Source organism: Pimephales promelas, chromosome 15 (assembly GCF_988280905.1).
Source record: "Pimephales promelas chromosome 15, fPimPro1.hap1.1, whole genome shotgun sequence".
NCBI classification, from domain to species: Eukaryota; Metazoa; Chordata; class Actinopteri; order Cypriniformes; family Leuciscidae; genus Pimephales; species Pimephales promelas.
The window spans coordinates 20,250,410-20,271,078 of NC_142783.1; the positions used below are offsets into that span (position 1 = coordinate 20,250,410).

The 20,669-nt window shown below is 37.0% G+C and overlaps 1 protein-coding gene across 1 annotated transcript; it reads right to left on the reverse strand.

Moving 5' to 3' along the window:
* Positions 1-226: 226 nt before the first annotated feature.
* On the reverse strand, positions 227-20,134 carry mrps5 (mitochondrial ribosomal protein S5). The gene is made up of 11 exons (XM_039669729.2): positions 20,017-20,134; positions 15,527-15,655; positions 14,379-14,504; positions 11,950-12,183; positions 11,206-11,240; positions 4,554-4,644; positions 3,922-3,968; positions 3,580-3,637; positions 2,667-2,729; positions 1,524-1,660; positions 227-738 (listed from the first exon to the last, which is right to left on the reverse strand). The coding sequence occupies exons 1-11, from the start codon at positions 20,063-20,065 to the stop codon at positions 514-516; spliced, it is 1,194 nt and encodes a 397-aa protein (XP_039525663.2). The 5' UTR covers positions 20,066-20,134; the 3' UTR covers positions 227-513.
* Positions 20,135-20,669: the final 535 nt, after the last annotated feature.

Consider the following 20,669-nt stretch of genomic DNA (forward strand, 5'->3'; position numbering starts at 1 on the left):
TATAAATTGTGCATTTTGATACCGGGAAATTAACTCAGTCACACGGTCTCAATATTTACTTATGTTGATTGCAGTTTGTAAAGTGTATTTTTTTCCTTTTCTTTATTATTAAAGTGAGATCAGCTTTTGAGAGTAGCATTCAAGTGTCTGAACTTTAGTAATGTAGGGAAAATCCCACATCCAGCTGGTAAGCTTTTTATACAAAACACTAAAGGTGACATGTAAAGGGGTTTTAATGTAGATTTATTGGTGCATTTACAGTTTTTAGTCATGTCTAGGTAAGTGAGAACAAAGTCTGCATTCACTTCCACGCTCCTCATACATGTGTATGGAGACATCAACACATTTCTGGAGCTACTTCTGGACTTTTACTGTTTGGTGAAATGGTAGTTTCGCAGCATGGTTCCAATCCAAGCACATATGACATGCCCCAACACTCTTCCCAGCAAACGGTTGTCAGTTCAATACAAGAGTCAGCCTGCAGTGCGTTTTAGCAGGACATCCCAGTTCAGATCACCAGATGGTCCTTTTAACCCCTGCCCACACTGATCTCTTAACACCCTGTGCTGCCTTCACATCAGCCCAGTGCAGACGTGGGTTAGGCACATCGGTCTCGGCTTCAGGTTCCTTACGGGCGCCGAGCTGCGGTCGCGCCACCACGATGGGCAGAGGGCCCTGTTCGGCCCTGAACTCCACCACATTCAGCTGCTTTTTATCAGATAGATTCTGATGAGTTTCCTATAGAGGGACAGGGGAGAGAAAGTCAGTTACAAGCCAGTTTAGAGTGTCCTTCGGCACAATTCCCACTTCTTCTGGGATCCAATGAGAGAGGACTCGGGATTGCAGTGATGACTGGAATTACATGGATTTAGCCTGAATGCTTTCCGTTATTTTAAAAAAGGGTTATCAAACAGCACAAATGCAGCCTGCAGGTGAACATCATTTGAGTAAAAACAATAACCACAACCACTGGAGAGAAAGTATACTAGCACTTTTTTTGCTTTGATTGCACATTTGAAGTAGCCTTTCAGATTACACAATAAATCTTGTTGTGACAGCTTACACACTATCAAATACATGACTGGCGCCACCACGTGTTCTTGGAACAACATTCCCATCAACCATCAATCTGATTTTAGTGTAAGAGTAAAGAATGGAGTAGGGGATTAAACAACATTGTTATTTACCCATAATATCTCTCTGACTTTAGAGGTAATTAATAGGGGTAGGATTAGGTGATTACAACGCCAAAATTTCATTAGTCAACATTTACATATACCAGTTAAATCTCAGTAATCTTAATAACCAGTTAAATATTATCATTAAAATGACAACAATGGCAAGTATTTTTCAACAAGTAAACATTGCTATATTTTAACCAAATAATCAGTAAATAGTCTACCAAAGACGTTGATGCAGGGACACACCATTCTTGGCAAAATCACAATCACTGTATGAAACAATCCACTGACATGTGTACAAACCCTGATCTTATAGGTGATGGTACTGTTATTATCTCTCACCTGATTGGCCAGGCCATGGAACAGAGCCCTGGTGATGTTGAGGAGGTTGACCGAACCTTCTACTTTTGCGTACATATCCTCTATCCCTATCAGTTTACAGAGAGTGATCACTGCCCGATGACAATGGAGACCATAACCTGATAGAGAGAAAAAAATAGAGGGAGAAGGTAAATATCTTTTTACATGCTTTTATTTAGTTAATTTTTTTTTTACTTTTGAAAACAAAATTTAGTCAAGACTTTGTCAATATGGTCATGTTCATAAATATCAGGTCATTTTATTGAGACTAAAATAGCGCAATTTAAATTAACAAAAAAAACTTAAAGATAGTCCATCCAGAATTAAAATTGTCATCATTTACTCGTTCTATGCCTTACATTCTTTTTTGGAGCACAATAGAAGATCTTTTTAATAATGTGGGTAACAAAACAGTTTCAGGTCTGTTTTTTTGGTCCATACAGTGGAAGTCAACAGTAACCAAAATGTTGGTTTGATTACCAACATTCTTCAAAATATATTCCAAAGAAAAAAAAATTGTCAAACAGGTTTGGAATAACATCATGATGGTAGAATTACATTTTTTGGGAGTACGTTTTAACTAAGACCATTATATGTGGTTAGGTAGTACATTACAAACCGTGTGCATTATTAATGCCTTGCTATTTTTTATCTTGGCATTTTCATTAATGGTACATTTTTATTCAAATTGTTTATCTTCACATTGCTTAACTAGTTTTATCTTGAAATCTAAAAATCCTTATAGTCAATTGACATTTTCATGGGTGAGATTAACACTGGAGGAGAGAAAGTAAAAGAACAGACATCCAGAGTAAGTGTGATCCCACGGCTGTGTTCAAGAACAACATTAAACGCGCGTTACAAGACAGTCTACAGATGGGAAAGGTAGCAGATCAGGTTCTATGCGAGACGAGTTCCAGGTCCAATCATAACAGTTCCCGCCAGGTTTTATTTCTTAAGTGTCAGAGGTAAGACGTGGGCTTTCACATCAGAGCTGAACTCATAACTCCATCTCAAATAACGAACATCTTAATTTCAATTTGTGGCTCAGACTAGACATGAAGGGAAATCTGATATATTTGCTTGACAATAATTGCTAACAATGATTGATTGTGTGCGAGTTACCTTTGTTCTGTTTCTTCATTCTGAGTGTGGTCCTTTTAAACGTTGACTCCATGTCATGATATACTGCACATGAGGATGAAAAGATAGACATTGACAACACAAAGAAAGAGGATTCTGCAAACTCAGTCATGACACTTTCTTGCTCGAGTATAAACCTCTGTTGAAAAGTTTAGTTTTTTTTTTTTTTGCTTTTGAAAAGTCTTATGCTAACCGAATTTGATTTTAAAAATACAGTAAAACAGTTACATCGTGAAATATTTAAACTTTTCCATTCAGTAACTTTTAAAAAGGTAATTTATTCCTGTGATGACAAAGTTGAATGCAACATTACTCCCATCTTCAGTGTCACATGATCCTTCATAAATCATTTTAACATACTGATTTGCTGCTTAAACATTTCTCATTATTAATGCTGAAAAAAGTCATGTTGCTTAATATTTTTGTAATAAATAAAATTTCAGGATCTCAAAAGAATTTAATTGAAATAGAAATATTTTTCTGTGTGTAAATGCTTTGGAATTTTAGTAAAATAAATACAAAATAGACTATTTAGAAAATAGTTTTCTTTTTTAAATGAGGTAACCATTTTCTTTGCATTATTGTACAACTGATAAATTGTTTTAATTAAAAAAAAAATTAAAATTGAATATTAATATTAATGACATTGCTTAATTTCATATTGCCAGCAAAATCAATGTGAAAGTGTTATGAATTTGATATACATCACTCACCCCCCAAAAAAGAGGCTCTCAAAATACAAACATAAAACTACATATGTAAATGATAAATGCTGCGACAGTAGAATCCTTACTAGAATCGTCTTAAACTGCACAAAAGCACATATACAGGAGTGATAGACAATGACACACGTGTGTAACACTCACACACGCACACAGAGTAGAGTGTGACTCACTGGTATGGTTGTTGTATCTCTCGATGTAGTAGAGATAATGCATGGCTCGGTTCTTTGCCTGTGAAACAAAGCATCATATTTAATGTCAAGATGATTTCACTGTAACCTGATTTGGTAGCTCGAACACTGAAATGCTAAAGGTTCAAATCTGTTTGTGTGCCAAAAGTGTGCCATGGGAACTGAGTAGTTATTGAGCTCACAGCCCAGTTCTGTCTTTATTGTGCCCTCAATCAAGTAATTTAACCTCAGGTCGTTCGAGAGGAGAATTGTGCCTGCAATGAGCGTCCGTTATGTGACTTTGGGTGGGCGTGAAATAATGTATGCATGTGACTTGTGGCTTACTTTTCTAAGTGCGGTGTTCTTGTCTGCTGCTTTCCCCAGTGCAAACCCTGCAGAGAACAAAAAAGCTCATTGACACCGATTATGGCCATTTTATTTTTCCCAGCCTCATATTAAACTACTGCATTGTTCCATATACTCCAGACTTAAGAAGTGCAAAAGTGCATATTTTCAAAACTAGTCAGTGAGTTGTCTTAACAACTAGTTGAGCCTACTTTAACAAAGAACACCTGCTGTAAACACACAAGGCTTTCTCACTAAATGAAGCGCAGGAATTGCAGAGTGTAAATAAATATTTATTGATAATATATTATATTAGTTCAAGCTCATAGACTAGCAATAACAGAAAAAAACAATATCCAAAATACATAGCAAAAAAAGATAAGCCATTTACTGTGTGATATAAATAATATATTAAAAACAACAACAGTTATTATTATTAATAACATAATATAATGTTTGATTTATACATTATTATATTATTAATCTTATATTTTGTTTATAAATAATACATTTTTATGATATGGATTGAATGAGTGAATTTATTGCTAAAAATGCTGAAAAACAACAAAAAATTAAGATTAAGAAATTCAGCCTAGAGAATCATCATTAAAGGTGCATGTGTCCGGATTTACCTGCGACTCCATTTCCATTGCCCACAGCGACCAGAGCACTGATGGATCTCTTCCTGCTCTCTTTGGCTGTGACATTAAACACACTCTTGAGCTGTCAATCAAATAACAAACATCACATATGATGGTCAATAGCTGCAGGGGCTCAATTTCAGTTAAGTGTACTTCCTTAAAGCAACCAGCAGGAGGCAGTACAAACCCATTGGAAAAGGCTAATATATGCTCCATTCAAACCATGATTCAAACGCATGTCAAATACTGCAAGTCAAGTCACCTTCATTTAATAGTGCTCAGTGCCGTCGTAGATGGGGTGTGTGCGAGGCCTTGAAATGTGATTCAAGCAAACTTTGCATTCGACTTTTTTTCCATTATCTATTTTCGTAAAATTCTACCACACTGCTGACGTCTTTGACATGGTAAAGGAGGACTAACAGTAAATTAAACGCTCATTAAATTAATACTCAAACCACAAGACGAAGGCCTTCTAGTACTTTCTTTAATCTGTCTCCAGTGGCTTGGGCTAATCCAAAAAAAAGGGGGGTGTTCTGAAGACAGGCTGGCTGTTACCTATGAAACTAGGGTGCTCTGAAAACACTCCCATTAGCAAGTGCTTTCCACCTGATGAAATTTACACATCAAAAAAAAAAAAAATATATAGATGGCTGGGGGGGGGTATGTGGGTATTGGGGGGGTGGAACCCGGCTGGATTGTGAGGCCCCCTAGTGGCGTGAGGCCCTGTGGGGTTGCACAGTTCACACAGCCCTTGCGACGCCTCTGATAGTACTTTTAACATTATGGACTGTTTCAAAGCAGCTTTACAGCAGCTCTATAATAAAAGTTATTGTACAGCTAAACTTAGTTTTGATTGATTCACTTCTGTTGTAAAGATCATAAATTATGAACTTAGGGGCCACTAACACGACACTATATTAACAGAAAACCCTTAATGCGATCCGGCCGCTCATCCGCACAACAACAGCACTTCGTGAGCTTAGAATTATAAGGTTCTATCTCCGTTTAGGGTAGTGCTGAGATATTGAGCATCAAAGTTTTTACATCCTAGCAGGCAAAACTGTTATGTAGTATAATCTTCTATTATAGCTTTATCTATTAATCTTTTTTTTTTTTTTTACAAAAATAACACCACACAGGCATTAATAAACACCTAATGGATCAGATTATGTCAAAAACTCAATTTCGACCAAAAGTGGAGATAGAACCTTATAATTCTAAGCTCACGACTTGGTGGATCGAGAACGCAATCCATTAAATAGTTTCCAAGGTGCAAGCCTTATTATTTTGCAGTCGTCGTCTCACACACACTCTAGGCTGTAGATTTGTGTGTAATTGTATAGTATAAAGTAATACAGAATAAAAGCATTCTTTCTCCCGCTCTTTACTGAAATGGGTTATGTAAGGTTTGCTGTAGGAGTATTATTGATACGATGAGATCTTTGTGCTGAAAGAAAAAGCCACCCACTGGCAAGAACTAAACATGTTCAGAGGACATTATAGGGTGGATTGTTCACAAACCTCAAGCACAAAAGTTGTATAGCTGATTGTGTCCTAAACCAGCAGCCAGCGAACCTTTGAAGTGCCATATCTTGTTTCATTATTATATTTGTGTTGATACATACTCGTCATATTCTGCAAGAAAGCCTTGCTTTAAAACCTTAGCTGCAGTAGTCTCCTCTTTTTTATTATAAAGTATTATACCGACAGATGATACTTTACATGGTTTATCCACACTGCATGGTTCATTTGGCTTTCATATAGTTCATAATTAAATAGAGATGGTTGTGTGAGGATAAAGCATTACTACAAGATGTAGTTCTGCATGCAAATACAAGGGAGTTTAACATCTCTATATTAAACCGCTAAATAAAAAACTGTATTCATCCCTCTTGTGCCAATTGTTACAAATTTTCAGCCAATGGTGGCTCACATGAATACGATAGCCAAGGGTGGTCCTAAATCTTCAGTATCATTCAATTTCACATATTCAGCTGTTTTTTTTTTTCCTGTTTATCAGTGATTCTTAACCCTTTGTCACTTTTTGAAATCCAACTTCAATTAAAATCTACACTTTGGGATCTCATTACAAGTGCATAACTTGCAAAACTTAGGGCTTAAGATCACACTGACCCCAAATGATCCATACACTTAAGATTAACAAATTTTACTACTTAGTATTTTTACCGCAATGCATGCCAGTAACATCGATAAATGATAAATATTATTTAAAACGATAAATTATTTCTAGAATCCAAGTGTGTAAACTATCATCCACAAACCCATCTGCATCTCTATGCTCCCAGGTTGAGAACCACTGCATATGTGCATCCAATGAAATACATGTGACTACTTTATAATAGCGATCTAAGTAAGTGTGAGATAATGATTGGTGACACTAAGATCCACTGTAGTCATTTGCTCGGTTTCTAGATCACTGAGGTCTCAGTAATGGCGCACAGTGCTATTCAAATGGAAGCACTAAACAAAAATGATGACAGGGGACAAAAAGAACAACAATGTTTACTTAAAAAAAGAGGAAGAGATGGGTGGGGGAGACTCCCACCTGCATTTGGTCAGTGTGATGCTGAAACACATGCCATCTGTTCAGACTGCTTAGACAAACATACACACCACCTTCAGTAAAAGCAAAACATTTGTTCATCTGAAGGAATACTGAACACAAACAGTTCAAAATAATGACAAGTTTGTATAGACGCATAACTGTACACATCTGCTTATTAGCTGTACTTGGTCTAGGTCATGTTATTATGCAATCACTGCAACCGTTGTTCTAACCCGCAATTATAATTTCATTGAAATGCAACCACTCCTTCTCTGTTTGCAGCTCAGGAATATTATTTATATATAAATGTAAACTTATAATATATATATATATATATATATATATATATATTAAACTAACCAGGTTACAACTGCAATTGGAAATACAACAACAATACAAAATGAAAACAGAAATGAATTAGTATTTTATTCTTACTGTTGTAAAATGTTTACTGTTATATTAATTTTGTTTAAAGAAAAAATAAAATTTTACAAAGAGTAATATTTCTTATAGTAACATTCATTATTTTGTTTAATTCAGAAATAATTGTAACGAAAGTTAAAACGCATTATTTGCAGATTCCTTGGCCTTGCTACATCTAAAATTGGTTGTTTGTAAGTTTTTTTTTAATGCATTAGACAGTCAATTTTAAGGTGTAAATGCATCTAAAGAGTAGTATGACAATAACAACGTAATTAACTTGACAATGTAAAGTGTGACTGTGAAATGGTGTGTAAGATGCAGTAAAGGGGAATGTGATGATGAACTGCATATGAGATCCTAAACTGTAAAATTCTTGCTTAAATTTATCTTCATAACCATCTTTTTATCACCATCCTTTAACTATCAGCCATTTCTCTTGCCCTCCTCTGTCTGTTTCGCTCTCTCAGTCTTGCCCATGTATCATCCGCTCTAGAGCACCATGGCTCCCTTCCCTTCCTCTTGGCAGACATTGTGTGTCCTTGGGTTTACAGGAATTATTTGGCGTAATTAATGTGGCTTTATAAGTACTTGGGCTCTTTCAGACTTTACTTGTGTCATGTCTAGGACACCCAAGAGACTGCAAGATGGAGGAAAGGAAAAGCGCAGCACTTTAAATTCATGTCAGATAATGTCACCAAGATTTTCAAAACCACTTCAAATTAATCTGCATCCACACAGAGATGGAGGTCCTGGAGAACAGCAAAAAAAAAAAAAAAAATCGTAATTTCTGTGCAATCTCGCTTGTGTGTGTACTGGGTTCTCTCATAAGCTCTGGGGGTAACGCGAGGACAACACGCCACCATGTGCCCGGTCACATGCGATATGTTGTTCTCCAGACTCAGAGCTAATGTGCTGGACACTGCAAAAGACTGAGGGGGTCTGACTCAGAGTCTGTGGTGGTTCATTCTAGTCACTTTTGCCAGTGGCCCTAAAACATCAATCAAAATGACTGTACGAGAGAGATGGGACCAGACAGAGCAACAGAATAGTTCTTTTCTTTTCTTAAGGCATCACAGCAACATTCCTGACGTGAATTCTGTTTCAAAAACTTAATTACGCAACCTCTCAAAATACATCCTTTTGGCAGCATCGCAAGCAACCTTTATAGAGTAAGCAATCCTATAATGAATGGTAACAAGCACAGTGGAAAAAAAATCCAAGGTGGATTTGATTCAGTTATTATCGAATTAATTAATTTAACACCAAGTAAGTACGTTTCCACCTTGCACAAAATTTTTTAAAGTTTAAGAGACGCCCCAGGTTAACTTAGGGCAGGTGCTTAAGGGGAATCTACCACAGCAACGAGGCAGATCACTAGGTTCTGGAACACAGCAAATGAGAAAAAGAGAAAAGAGGACGATTCCCTGAAATCATCAGCGTTCATTTTGATTCTTTGCAGTGTTCAAATGCTTTGGTTGTAAAGCTGTCCACTTCTTTGCAAACAAGGCTTTATGTAAATGAAAGAATCAGAGGACAAAAGAAAGACAGAGAATGCAGTAGAGCAAAAAGAGTGAAAGAGAGCAGAGGACCTGAGGTGAATTGTTGTACTGATTTCCTTTCTAAACTCAGCAACATTTCTCTGCCAAATGAGTCTTGTGGTGCCAGCCAGGGGCTCTATACAGAGATTTGTTTATCAAATGTTCATTGTTGTGTATAATTAGATAATTCTCCTGATACTACACACTACATGATAATTTTGTGCCGAGCAGATTTTGTGCAACGACTGCCTCCCATTTAGGAGTTTATAAGAGAGTGGTTCAAAAGCTCTGAAATACACACATGAAATCACATACACGAGGGAGATACACACAACAAACAATAAGCACGATTCTTGTGAATTCAAAAAAGATGTAATGTTGCAAATATCTCCAAAGAACATCTTTTTGACATCATCTCACTAGCTCTATTTAGCTACCTTTCTAGGCAGCATTTTAAGGCATTTTCTCAACATAAAGGCTGTTTCCAAATAGTAGGGACTAGGCAAAATGATGCTGCCTCTTGAAGAATTTTACTTCATTTTGGCAATTCTAAGGCAACACAGTGTGTATCCTTTGTGGATTAAGCAATCCAAAAATACACTGTGACTACTTCAGTGAAAAGAAGCCAAGGGAAAATCTAAGTGTTAAATTTGTTTTAAAATGTCATTTATTCCTCTGATGGCAAAGCTTAATTTTCAGCACCATTACCCCAGTCTTCAGTGTCGAATAATCCTTCAGATAACATTCTAATATGCTGATTTGCTGCTTAAGAAACATTTCTTACTTTTATCAAGTAATTGTCCTGCTTAAAGGAGAACTCCGGTACAAAATGAACCTTTGGTCTAATTAAACATTGGTACCTAATCAATCGTTCTCTGAGATTTGTTTTCATGATAATCGAATGTAAAGAGTTTTATCTCTAAAAACTGTTTAGCCGTATAATGCTAGTACTGGGGACATTTATTAAGTAAAACAAAATTGCTGGTTTATACCACTAACAAGGTTCAAAATAGCCCCACACTAACACAGTAACATAATGAGGGTCGATACATGCAAAACGAAGCATTGAGAACTTTGTAAGTGTACAGACCGTTTAAGAAGATACTTTATAAAGACAGTTCACTTTGTGTATACAGGCGGCGCCATCTTTGGAAAACAGTCACACCAAGTCAAACCACGAACGTTGTGCTGAGTGAGCTGAACTGTATGAAGTTCAGTGAACTTCTGAACTGTATGAACGACGATTAATAGTTAGAGACTATTTTCTAAGATGGTTCCTGTCTATATTCATGAAGTGAACTGTCTTTACAAAGTATCTTATTAAACGGTCTATACACTTACATAGTTCTCAATGCTTAGTTTTTTTGCATGTATGGACCCTCATTATGTTACTGTGGGGCTATTTTGAGCCTTGTTAGTTGTATAAACTAGCGATTTTACTTAGTAAATGCCCCCAGTACTAGCATTATATGGCTAAACAGTTTTTAGAGATAAAACTCTTTACATTCGATTATCATGAAAACTAATCTCAGAGAACGATTGACTAGGTACCGATGTTTTATTAGACCAAAGGTTCATTTTGCGCCAGAGTTCTCCTTTAATTATAAACAGATAATTTGTGTGGAAACAGTGACTATATATTTTCAAGACTCTTTGATAAATAAAAAGTTTAAAAGAACAGAATTTGACAAATCTTTTGTAACATTAGAAATGTCTTTACAGTCACTTTTGATCAATTTAACATTTTTGTTTCTAATAAACAACAACAAGATGCAGCATATCGTGTAGATAAATCTACCAGAAAGGCCAAACCAGCACAAAAACTCAATCTCTTGCCATAGGTACGGGAAAACAATATTAACTTATAACAATTCACAATCCAATCAAATCCTGATTAAGTATTTTCCCTTTCACCCATGAATTTATTTATGGTTTATTTCAACAGGGACAGATACAACACAAAGATCATAGTGTTTGTAAAAAAGTTAATTTACAACATTCATCTGTAGAATGGCCTTTATAAACTACAAAAATGTTAAAAAAAATTAAGGGGGGGGGGGGGGGTAAACGCATGCAGTTTCATGTTTACAAAATACATGGTTCTGTTCGTACTCACCTCTATGACGCGCGAGTCAAAATCTTCGTAAGTTTCTAAAAGAAAAAAAAAAGGGACAAAGCACAGTCACAACTTGTTATAAATAATGATAAACACCAAAGGTCATTAGCACAGGTTGAGATCGTGAAAAGGGCTCACATAGCCTGTTTTTGTTTTTCATCAGGGACAGCAAACACGTTAAATGAGATTAGGTGAGTGTTCCGTTATGACCTCTAACCCCAGGGCTCTGCTGTTGCTGCAATAACTCATTAGAGGCGTTTCATTTTGCCTGTGAGAGACAAGCATATTTCCTCGATTTAAAGGAGGAGGTGTTGCTGTTGTGACTCAGGGGTGAGAAGTTGTTGGAAGAGATCTAAACATGATTTAGACTCCATGCCTCTCCGTCGCTGGGCAATCCATCACCACGACCACTGAAGATTGCACCTACATCCCATCAGCCAATCAGATGGCAGAAAATACATTTACGCGGCAAGATGATGAGCGGCAGAACAGAGATGAACAGCTGTGTAAATTACAAAGAGATTGCACTTTCTGCATCTCGTTTCGCCGTGTCTGAGTGTTAAAGCAACCGAAGCGTATAGATACATCTTACTACATGGTCAAAGATTGTGTAAACACCCTTTTTATTAAAAAAAAGTGTTTGCCCATTTCAAATACATTCATTATAAATCAAGTATACAGCTATACATCTCCTTGACCAAGAATTGTCAGTAGAATGGGACAAATCAAAAAATTTACACACACCTCCGTTGGGCCCCGGATCCAGCGGGCCCAGGCTTATCCCACCCCAGGAGTAGCCGGTCCAGCCTCTCTCTTTCTTTATTTTGGTCTTCCTGCGTTTTTCCCATTCATCCCTCTGGAGTTGCAGGGCTGCTGCCACCTCCTTCTGCTCTGCCTCTCCCCGTTGCGAGGGTTTCTGGACAGACCCATCCTTATACACCGGAGTATTCAGACCAGGCCACAGGTATCCAGCACGACCTGAAGAGGACGCAAGACACGATTTAAGTGCATGCACTTAACATTACTATAGGTTTCTACTTTCTTTCAAGAAAAGCCTCCATGAGGAAGTGTGAGAGAGGGAGAAAAATAAATCGATAGATTCCCCTGAGGTCTTTTTAAGTGAAAGTAAATAATGCCACTCGATAACTGTGGCAGTCAGTTAGTTATGTCAGCTTAGAAGAAGGTTAGATTCCAACGGCAGATATAAACCTCTAAACTTGAAGCCGTGATTGATATTCATTAACTGGAATGGTGGGCGCAAACACCTCAAGAAATGGACAGCTAATGGTTATTGCTGTTTATAGCCATTTTAAATCTAGTGTTGGCCTTAAATCTGTCCAGAGAAAACCAAATCTGCTGTTGGTAATAAAGGTAGGTTTTTTTTTTTAGTTTATTATTAAACAGCATTTTCATTAATGTTTGATGTCCTATGCAGACCAGAGCTGCATGATTAATCGTTAAAAGATCACAATCTTGATTCAAACACCCACATGCTTTTATTCCTAAATGACGACGATTCGGCTATATGATTAATGAATTTTAAACTTTTGACAAGTATGATCACAGCAAACTTTTTGTGTTGGTGCTGCCACTGAGCCAGAGAGAACAGCTGTCATGTGTATAGGTATGAAACGTCTTCACAAACAGTCTTTTCAAACACATAAACACTGATGTCTACGATAGTGAGAGTAAATCACATTTTGAAAGTAACTCGACACTTTAAATAAAGATTGTTTAAATTACAATTACACCAGTAGGTAGCAACAAGTGACTTCGAAAATGCTAAATTATCCGGAAACGAAACAAGCTGCATGATTAAATCGCAATTTACTAGGGTGTCACGATTCTCCAAATTCTTGATTCGATTACATTTTCCATTCTAAGTTCACCGTTCAATTTGATTCTCGATTTTAAATTTTTTTTTTTTTTAAAGCTGAAACCGGCCAATCAGGATACTCTCTGTCTTACATGCGCTTCATGAGGCACGCAGGTAGGGTCTCTTGCTCTCTCCCTCTCCTCCGTGCGTGCAATGCGGTTTGGAGCACAGTCTCGGCATGCTCTCTCACTCTAGATTCTGGGACAGTAACTAATTTCACAAAGACTGCGATTATCTTTTACGTGCAGCTCGTCATTGATTTACGGTGTGTGTCTGGCGTTCAAATGGAGCAGAATTTACTACCGATCAACTGCACTCTATAGAAAAGTTGGCCAAAAAATATCGCAGCCTTTGCCAAATCATATGCGGTTTTATTTCGATTAATCGTGCAATACAATCAATACAAAATATTGTGCAGTGCCTGGTTGTGGAAGAAGACAGTGGCTGCATAAGCTTCCTCTGGATTCCAATAGGACTGCATGGTTAAACTTTATTTTTAATGACGTTCCAGCTGATGAGGGTAAAACATCATCGTCCGTTCGCTTCATTTCACTGAGGATTGCTTTGTAAACAAGACTGGATTAGCAGACCGATTAAGATTAAAGAACGGTGCTGTGCCATCTATATTGGATCTGACAGGAATGGTGCAAAACACGGACTTTGGGTTAAACATGTATGGGCGAATCATTCCAGTTGCCATTTTACAACATTGGACGTTTTCAAAACAATTTCTCCGAGCGTTTTTCAGGTAGGCTCAAAACTTGGGTACAAAATAGACTATTACTTATTCATTTTGAAGTTTTTTAATGCAAAAACCAAGCGAACGTCATAAGTTGACCTCAGACAACAATATAATAAAATTTCAAAAGCCAGTTCATGACCCCTTTAGACAAAACATTGCGATTCTCAATTTATCCATAATAGCACGGCTCTAAATGACATACATTGCCTTAAAAGTTTACTACACAAGCTCACTCAGTTCACTCAGATCATTTGTAAGCTGCAAAAACAGGTCCATAAATTTGGTACGTCAGCATTTACTTGTCCACACATGTATATTATTAATGCTTATACAGTGTTTGATTAATGATAATGTCAACTACAATGGTGAGGATTAGACAATTATAACAGAGATAATTTAGAAGTCTTAAAGTAGCCAACAGTAGCTAAAACCACCTGTTTGGAGTGGCAAAATGGCCATGGCATGTACACTACTATTAAAACTGAATAAGGGTCAGGTAAGATTTGAAAATGTTTTTAGCACAGAAGTACTAAATTTATCAAAACTGAGATGTACCTTCTCCAAGGTTCTGGCCTCTGTTGAGATCTTTCTTCGTTTTACGTTTGGTTCTCTTTCCTCTTCCCTTTCTGCCACCAGCACCGGACTCGGCTAAGACACCCCGCCAAAGCTCATCTGCTGTCACTAAGGGAATAAATGGATGTGAATTAAAAAAAATAAATCACACACACCTAGAGCCACATCACTAACAGTCTATTAGCACCCGAAAATGCTCAAATAAGGTGAAGAATAAATAATCCCTTGGTATCCCTAAAACCCTTGGTTTTAACCTATGTATTTAACAACTGCACAGTGCACACTAAAATGTAACTTCAGTTGTTGGTTTTACCATGCAAGAATTATATTTTATCCATATTGTGTGTGTGTGCGTGTGTCAAGGGTTTGGGTAATCTGGGACATTGGGAGTTGTTTGATGTTGTTTAGATTTAATTAGGACTTAATTAGATGAGACCGAGAGGCCTGCCAGGCCTAATGAAGCATCCGATTCCAACAAAAGCAGTTCAAAAAATTTCATAATTCTATCTGACAACCAAACATCCCCAATAAACACTAACGCAAATAAAACCGAAGCATTCAAAAACACACTTATGCTGGTAGACTAAACCACAGCATCTGCAAGAGAGATGCTGAAGGCAAATCCCTATGCAGTTCTAAAAGATTTAAACACACAAAAAAGTTTTTTTTTCACACAAAAAAAAAAAATCACACACATATTTTTCTTTATAATTATTTTCTTAAGCTTGCACAATTTTAATGAAAAACCGTTCATGTCTCAAGCAGCAGGTCCTTATGAAAGCATACAAGCAAAAGAGATGTTGCATGTATTAGAATAAAGGGGCTGTTAAGCAGATGTTTTTGTTTTAATTGTGACCAGTAGATTGGAAAAATAAACCTGATGTTTGAAAAAAAATGTAAATGAATAATTAATAGAATGAACAACATATGATGTAATTAATACCAATAAAAATGTATCATGATTTTACAGACCATTTCACAATATCTAGGGGCTTTACATTCTTTGTAAAGGTGGCCCGAGATGTTTTGCGCTATGAGGATTGGAAACTTGTCAATTGTGCAACTTATGGTACAGTACAGGCAGGGATAATCTAAAATCATCAAAACAAAGCATATCATAGCATGCTTACATTTGTTGAAGAAGCTTGAATGTCTGTTCTGCTGCAGGGCAGCAGTGACTGGGGCATACTGGGTGGGACTGCGTCTTGCCAGGTGGGAGAGGTGAGCACCATCCCCTAGAGCTCTCAGTGCTCCGACACCTGTTGACGAGAGACAAGAGGACAGGACATTTCTTAAAGGGGTGATGAACTGAGAAATCAAATTTTCCTTGAGCTTTTGACATCTGAGAGGTCATCATATTATAAGAATATCCCGCAAGTTTCAAAACTGAAAACGTCCTTGTTAGTCCAATAAAAGCTTTTATTGACATCAGGCTCAGCAAAGTGGGGAACTATGACGTCAAAGAGGTTAAAACACCACCCCCACAGAAGAAGATCACCAATGTGCCAATGAACCAATGTGCTATTAGACCAAAGGTTCATTTTGCACTGGAGTTGTCTTTTAAAGGTGCATTGTGCAATATTTAGGAGGATCTGTTGATAGAGAGGCAATATCTATGCTTTCAGTGGTGTATAAAGACCTTATATGATGAACCGTTATGTTTTTATCACCTTAGAATAAGCCATTTCTATCTACATACAGCGCGGGTCCCCTGAAATAGCCATTTTGCACTGACATGTTTCTTTCTACAGGAGCCCTAAATGGACAAACATTTCATCACTATGTTGTTCTTCATGCAAAGAAGCTAGTTAAAGTCAACGAAAAAACAATTTATATTTGTAAAGAAACCTCATTGTTAAAGTCCCTGTAAAGGCAATTCTATATAAAAAAAGAAAATTATAAACGCAATATAAATGTTAGAAATGCATATGCAAACATATTACAAAGACTGTGAACTGTGATGTAATGCAGCGGTTCTCAAACTGGGGGCCGTGGCCCCCTGGGGGGCCACTAGATGGCGCTAGGGGGGCCGCAAAGAAATTCTAGAATATGAAATTATTTAAAAAAATTATTTTACCTGTATGTAAGTTTGGATTGTCCTATGTGAAATCTGCATTGCATGATTTCTTTTATATTGTAAAACTTGTACAAAATTGTATGTCTTCTATATTGAAAAAGTATTTCTTTAAGTAGAGTAGAATTTTTTTTTTTTTTTGCTGAAAAAACAGATTGCTGTTCAAATTTGAAAACCAAACTTGAGCCACTGTCATTTACTACCTTAATGTAAGAAGTTTAATGCACTTTTTTACAATAAGCAAATTAATGTTTCAGTGTTTATCTTTTACTATGAACATCACAAATGTTCAGTATTCAATACTTTTGTTGCACTTTTCAGAAAATATTACTGTTAACTGTCAAAACCATTTTTTTATTAAAAAAAATGTTATATTTAATGAAATGTACAATTTAACTAATTTTGTATATTCAAAGACATAAAGCTAAAAACAGAACTGTTGTTCCAGCATTGTACAAATTCATTTGTTTTTGGTACAATCTAAAATTTGTAAGTAAAATTGTACGTTTGAGGATGTTTTCGTTATGAGTTTTCCTTTGGGGGGCCACAAAAGGATTCACCCTACACAAGGGGGCCTCCTCCTGAAAAAGTTTGAGAACCACTGATGTAATGTACTGAATTGTGTTTCTGTTAGACCGTTAAACAGTTTTTCACCATTGCTATTTTCTGTATTTTTTGGGCAGGCTAAAACAGGGCTCGAGGACGAACTGGAGCCCCTGAGCTCATGGACATACCCCTACTTAACCCTTAACTGTCACCGTCCCGCTACCGGGACGCCTAACTTTACTTTACTATATTTCTATTAAATCTTAATCTAATTATGACAAATTATATATTGTTGGAAAGGTCTAAGACTTCTAAATAAATATTCTACACCTGTTCCGTATTAAAAATTATGTAGGAAGAGTAATTGATGAATTTATGACAAAAGTGCACCTCAAAAAAATCTGCATCATAACAGGAGGTCTGACCTTTGTCACAAAAAGTCAATGCACCCACTTTTAATCATTGAAACTCCTGTTTTTATGCTACAGTTATTTTTTGCCACTAGAGGTCGACTATTCAAAACAAAGGCGTAGCTTGATGATGCCTTGATTTCGCTGAATCATGGTTGTCTTCACCTCTACAGCCTGTGGAGAATGCGACAGGCCACGGGCAGAAATCATATTCATGGATGACTGGTAATGTATTTAAGATATTAACATTACGAAAGCCGCTGGAGTGATTGCTAATGAGAGACAAGCCGGACATACAGCTTGAGAGAGCAGTGGAGCTTTTATTATACAGCAGGCGACCGCTTCCGCTTCTTTTGGTCATGCGTATGTGAGGTAACACAGCGCTGTTTTATCATATTAGATACACTTGACTGTGATGAAAGTTGTTATAATGCTACTCTGTGCGTTCGGTCGGCATCAAACTTGCTGCAGTGAGCTATATCGTGAGCATGGTAAATATGGTTCTCATAGTAAGTCAAGAAAACAAGATTTAAACAAAAAGACTAGCTGTGTTGAGCTGTACAATAGCTTTTGGCCGATGAATGTATCCAAACAGTTGCTCACCTGTCTAATAAAACACATAATATATTAAAGCGTCTTTTCTGTTTCCATGGTTTCTAGATAAAACGGAAATCGAGTAAACAGAAATTGAGGGTATCGGTTATGTAATTGATAGGCGACACATGGACATGCGTATCCTGGTTAAAACTGATTATTTCTCTGGATTTAAACATTCTTAGAAACATTTCGGATAATGCAAGTACACTTAATGACACTGTTCTAGTAGTTTTGGGATATTTTGATCCAAATATCTTACATAGTGTGCCTTTAAGTCAGGATTAAGCTTTAGCTAAATTAGGACATTTAAGTAGCTTTTAAAAACATGGCTTAGAAAAAAAAACATTACTGATGTTCATATTGAGACAAAACTGTGGCACTGACACATTTTAAGATAGTGCAAGATTGCTTACAAGTAAAGACAGCTCAAACATGTATTTTAGTATGGGACTAGGCTTAAAGGGATACTCCACACAAAAATTTACATCACCCAATCATTTACTCACCCTTAAGTTGTTGCAAACCTGTATGAGTTTCTTAAGGCGCTTTTCCACTGCATAGTACGGTACGGTTCGGCCCAGTACACTTCGACTCGGCGCGGAACAGTTCGGCTCGCTTTGCGTTTCCACTGCAGTAGTACCCCTTCAAAGTGTGTGGGACTGATCGTTATTTGCGCGCGCCTCTACTGCCATGACATCATCTTAAAAGCGCCACATTTTCAAACCCACAACACAGGAACAATGGAGACTATCGAGGGGATGGTGTTCCTGATTCTCGGTATGTGGTTGTTTTTAACTGCTAGACGGAAAAATGTGTTTAAAATGAGGCTGATGGCAGCAAAACAAAATACTGCTAAAAAAGTGTCTCGTGTCTCGTGTCGCAAATCCACGACGCTAGTAGTGACGCTGGTAGTGACGATTCTGTCTGACCAATCAGTGATCTGCAGTGTTTCACGTCACATTTTAGCACCGGTACGGTACGCTTGGAACCTCAACAGACCAGGTACCATTTAAAGCGACCTGAAGCGAACCGTACTGTACCGTACCATGCAGTGGAAAAGCACCACAAGTGAGCCGTACCGAACCGAACCGTACCGTACTATGCAGTGGAAAAGCGCCATTACTTCTGCTGAACACAAAGGAAGATATTTTGAAGAACGATTTAAACCAAACAGTTGTTTGGCACCATTGACTTTCATCAATGGAAAGAAACTCATTGCAACAACTTGAGGGTGACTAAATGATGACAAAATTTTTATTTCAGGGTGGAGTATCCCTTTAAGCCTGGTCTGTGAACTTGGGAATAGGACTTACTCAAGTTGTATTGGAAAAAAATGACTTTTAAGTAACTTGTAATGAAGTCATTTTCGCTCTAAGGTTAAAGCGACTAATTTTACTAAATTATTCTTCTGATAAAAACAAAGAAGCCCAAAGATATGATATCAAATTTTCTGAAACGGCTCTATTGAATACACTAGTCGTAGTATATATTATCATCACATGAAAACTTTCCATACTAAGCAACTGCAGTGCTTACATGAAGTTCTCCACACAATATCATCACATACTTCATATTTAAAATAAAATAAATAAGACACAGTGTACACAATATAACAATTGAACAATAACATGACACATAACTACCGTAGTAACCCATAATATCAGTGGTCTGACAGACAGTTCTGGCCGGGATGTCTAGGGTGGTTTTTATTTAGGGCAGATATTTTATGCTACCTATATGATGATATGTCGTTTTAGAGTTGTGTATTACTACAAGATTTTAATAAGGCAAATCATCATATTTCTTCCATATACTGTAAAAATATAGATTTCTTCTGCTCTTGCAAAGGACCGCTAGTAAGTTCACACTAGTGTTTCTTCAAACCTCTTATAATCTATACACTCATTACATCATCTCTCACGAAACATAAGATATACGCTCAATGGAGTTATAAAAAAAAGTTAATTCAACAAGAGTTCTAATCAAAACGCACCTTCAAATGACAACCGGAGGACACTGCACAGCCTTGTGACCGCCGCCATGTTCGGATGCTGAGGGGTCCTTAAGCGTGAGCGGGGCGGGCTGTTTAAACCTGTGCCTGCCCAGAAATACAGAAGAGATCGTTGATCTTTGATAAATTACGAAAAATGCAATTTATGAAAGAGATTGGCGGTTTCAGTTTTTATATGGAATTTTCAAAGATAATAAGGAATATATCCGAAAAATGTTATACAATTTATTGTAGCAGTATCCGATTCAAAACATTTCACATTTTTAATAGAGCACAGTAGGCCCGCCTAGTAGTTAAATATACAATCTTGCCTTTATTAACACCTAGTGAGTATGACAACCACAGTTTAGTAGCCCATAAAACAACAGATTTTATAGATATGTTATATAACATTAGCCTATCTAGACTACTGGGTTTAGTCAATAGTGCCCTACTACCCCTATTAGCAAATAAAGTCATAGCCTATGGTTTTGGAACATGAAAGTGAGTATTTTTGGATAAGGTTGCCTAATCCTTTTTATGGCTATTTTATCAAGCATATTGCCTATAAATAGGCCATGGTATGGGCCTAATTTTGGATGTTTAAACCCACGCATGAAATTACCCCCATCTAAAGATAATAATGTAACATTGGC

Bases quoted from the DNA above. Each gene is read 5' to 3' on its own strand.
- mrps5 (XM_039669729.2), bottom strand. From the start codon at position 20,065: ATGGCGGCGGTCACAAGGCTGTGCAGTGTCCTCCGGTTGTCATTTGAA. The intron at 3,969-4,553 runs GTAAATCCGGAC...TGTTCTCTGCAG, and splicing joins CAATGGAAATGGAGTCGCAG to GGTTTGCACTGGGGAAAGCA. The intron at 1,661-2,666 runs GTAACTCGCACA...TCTCTCTATCAG, and splicing joins AATGAAGAAACAGAACAAAG to GTTATGGTCTCCATTGTCAT.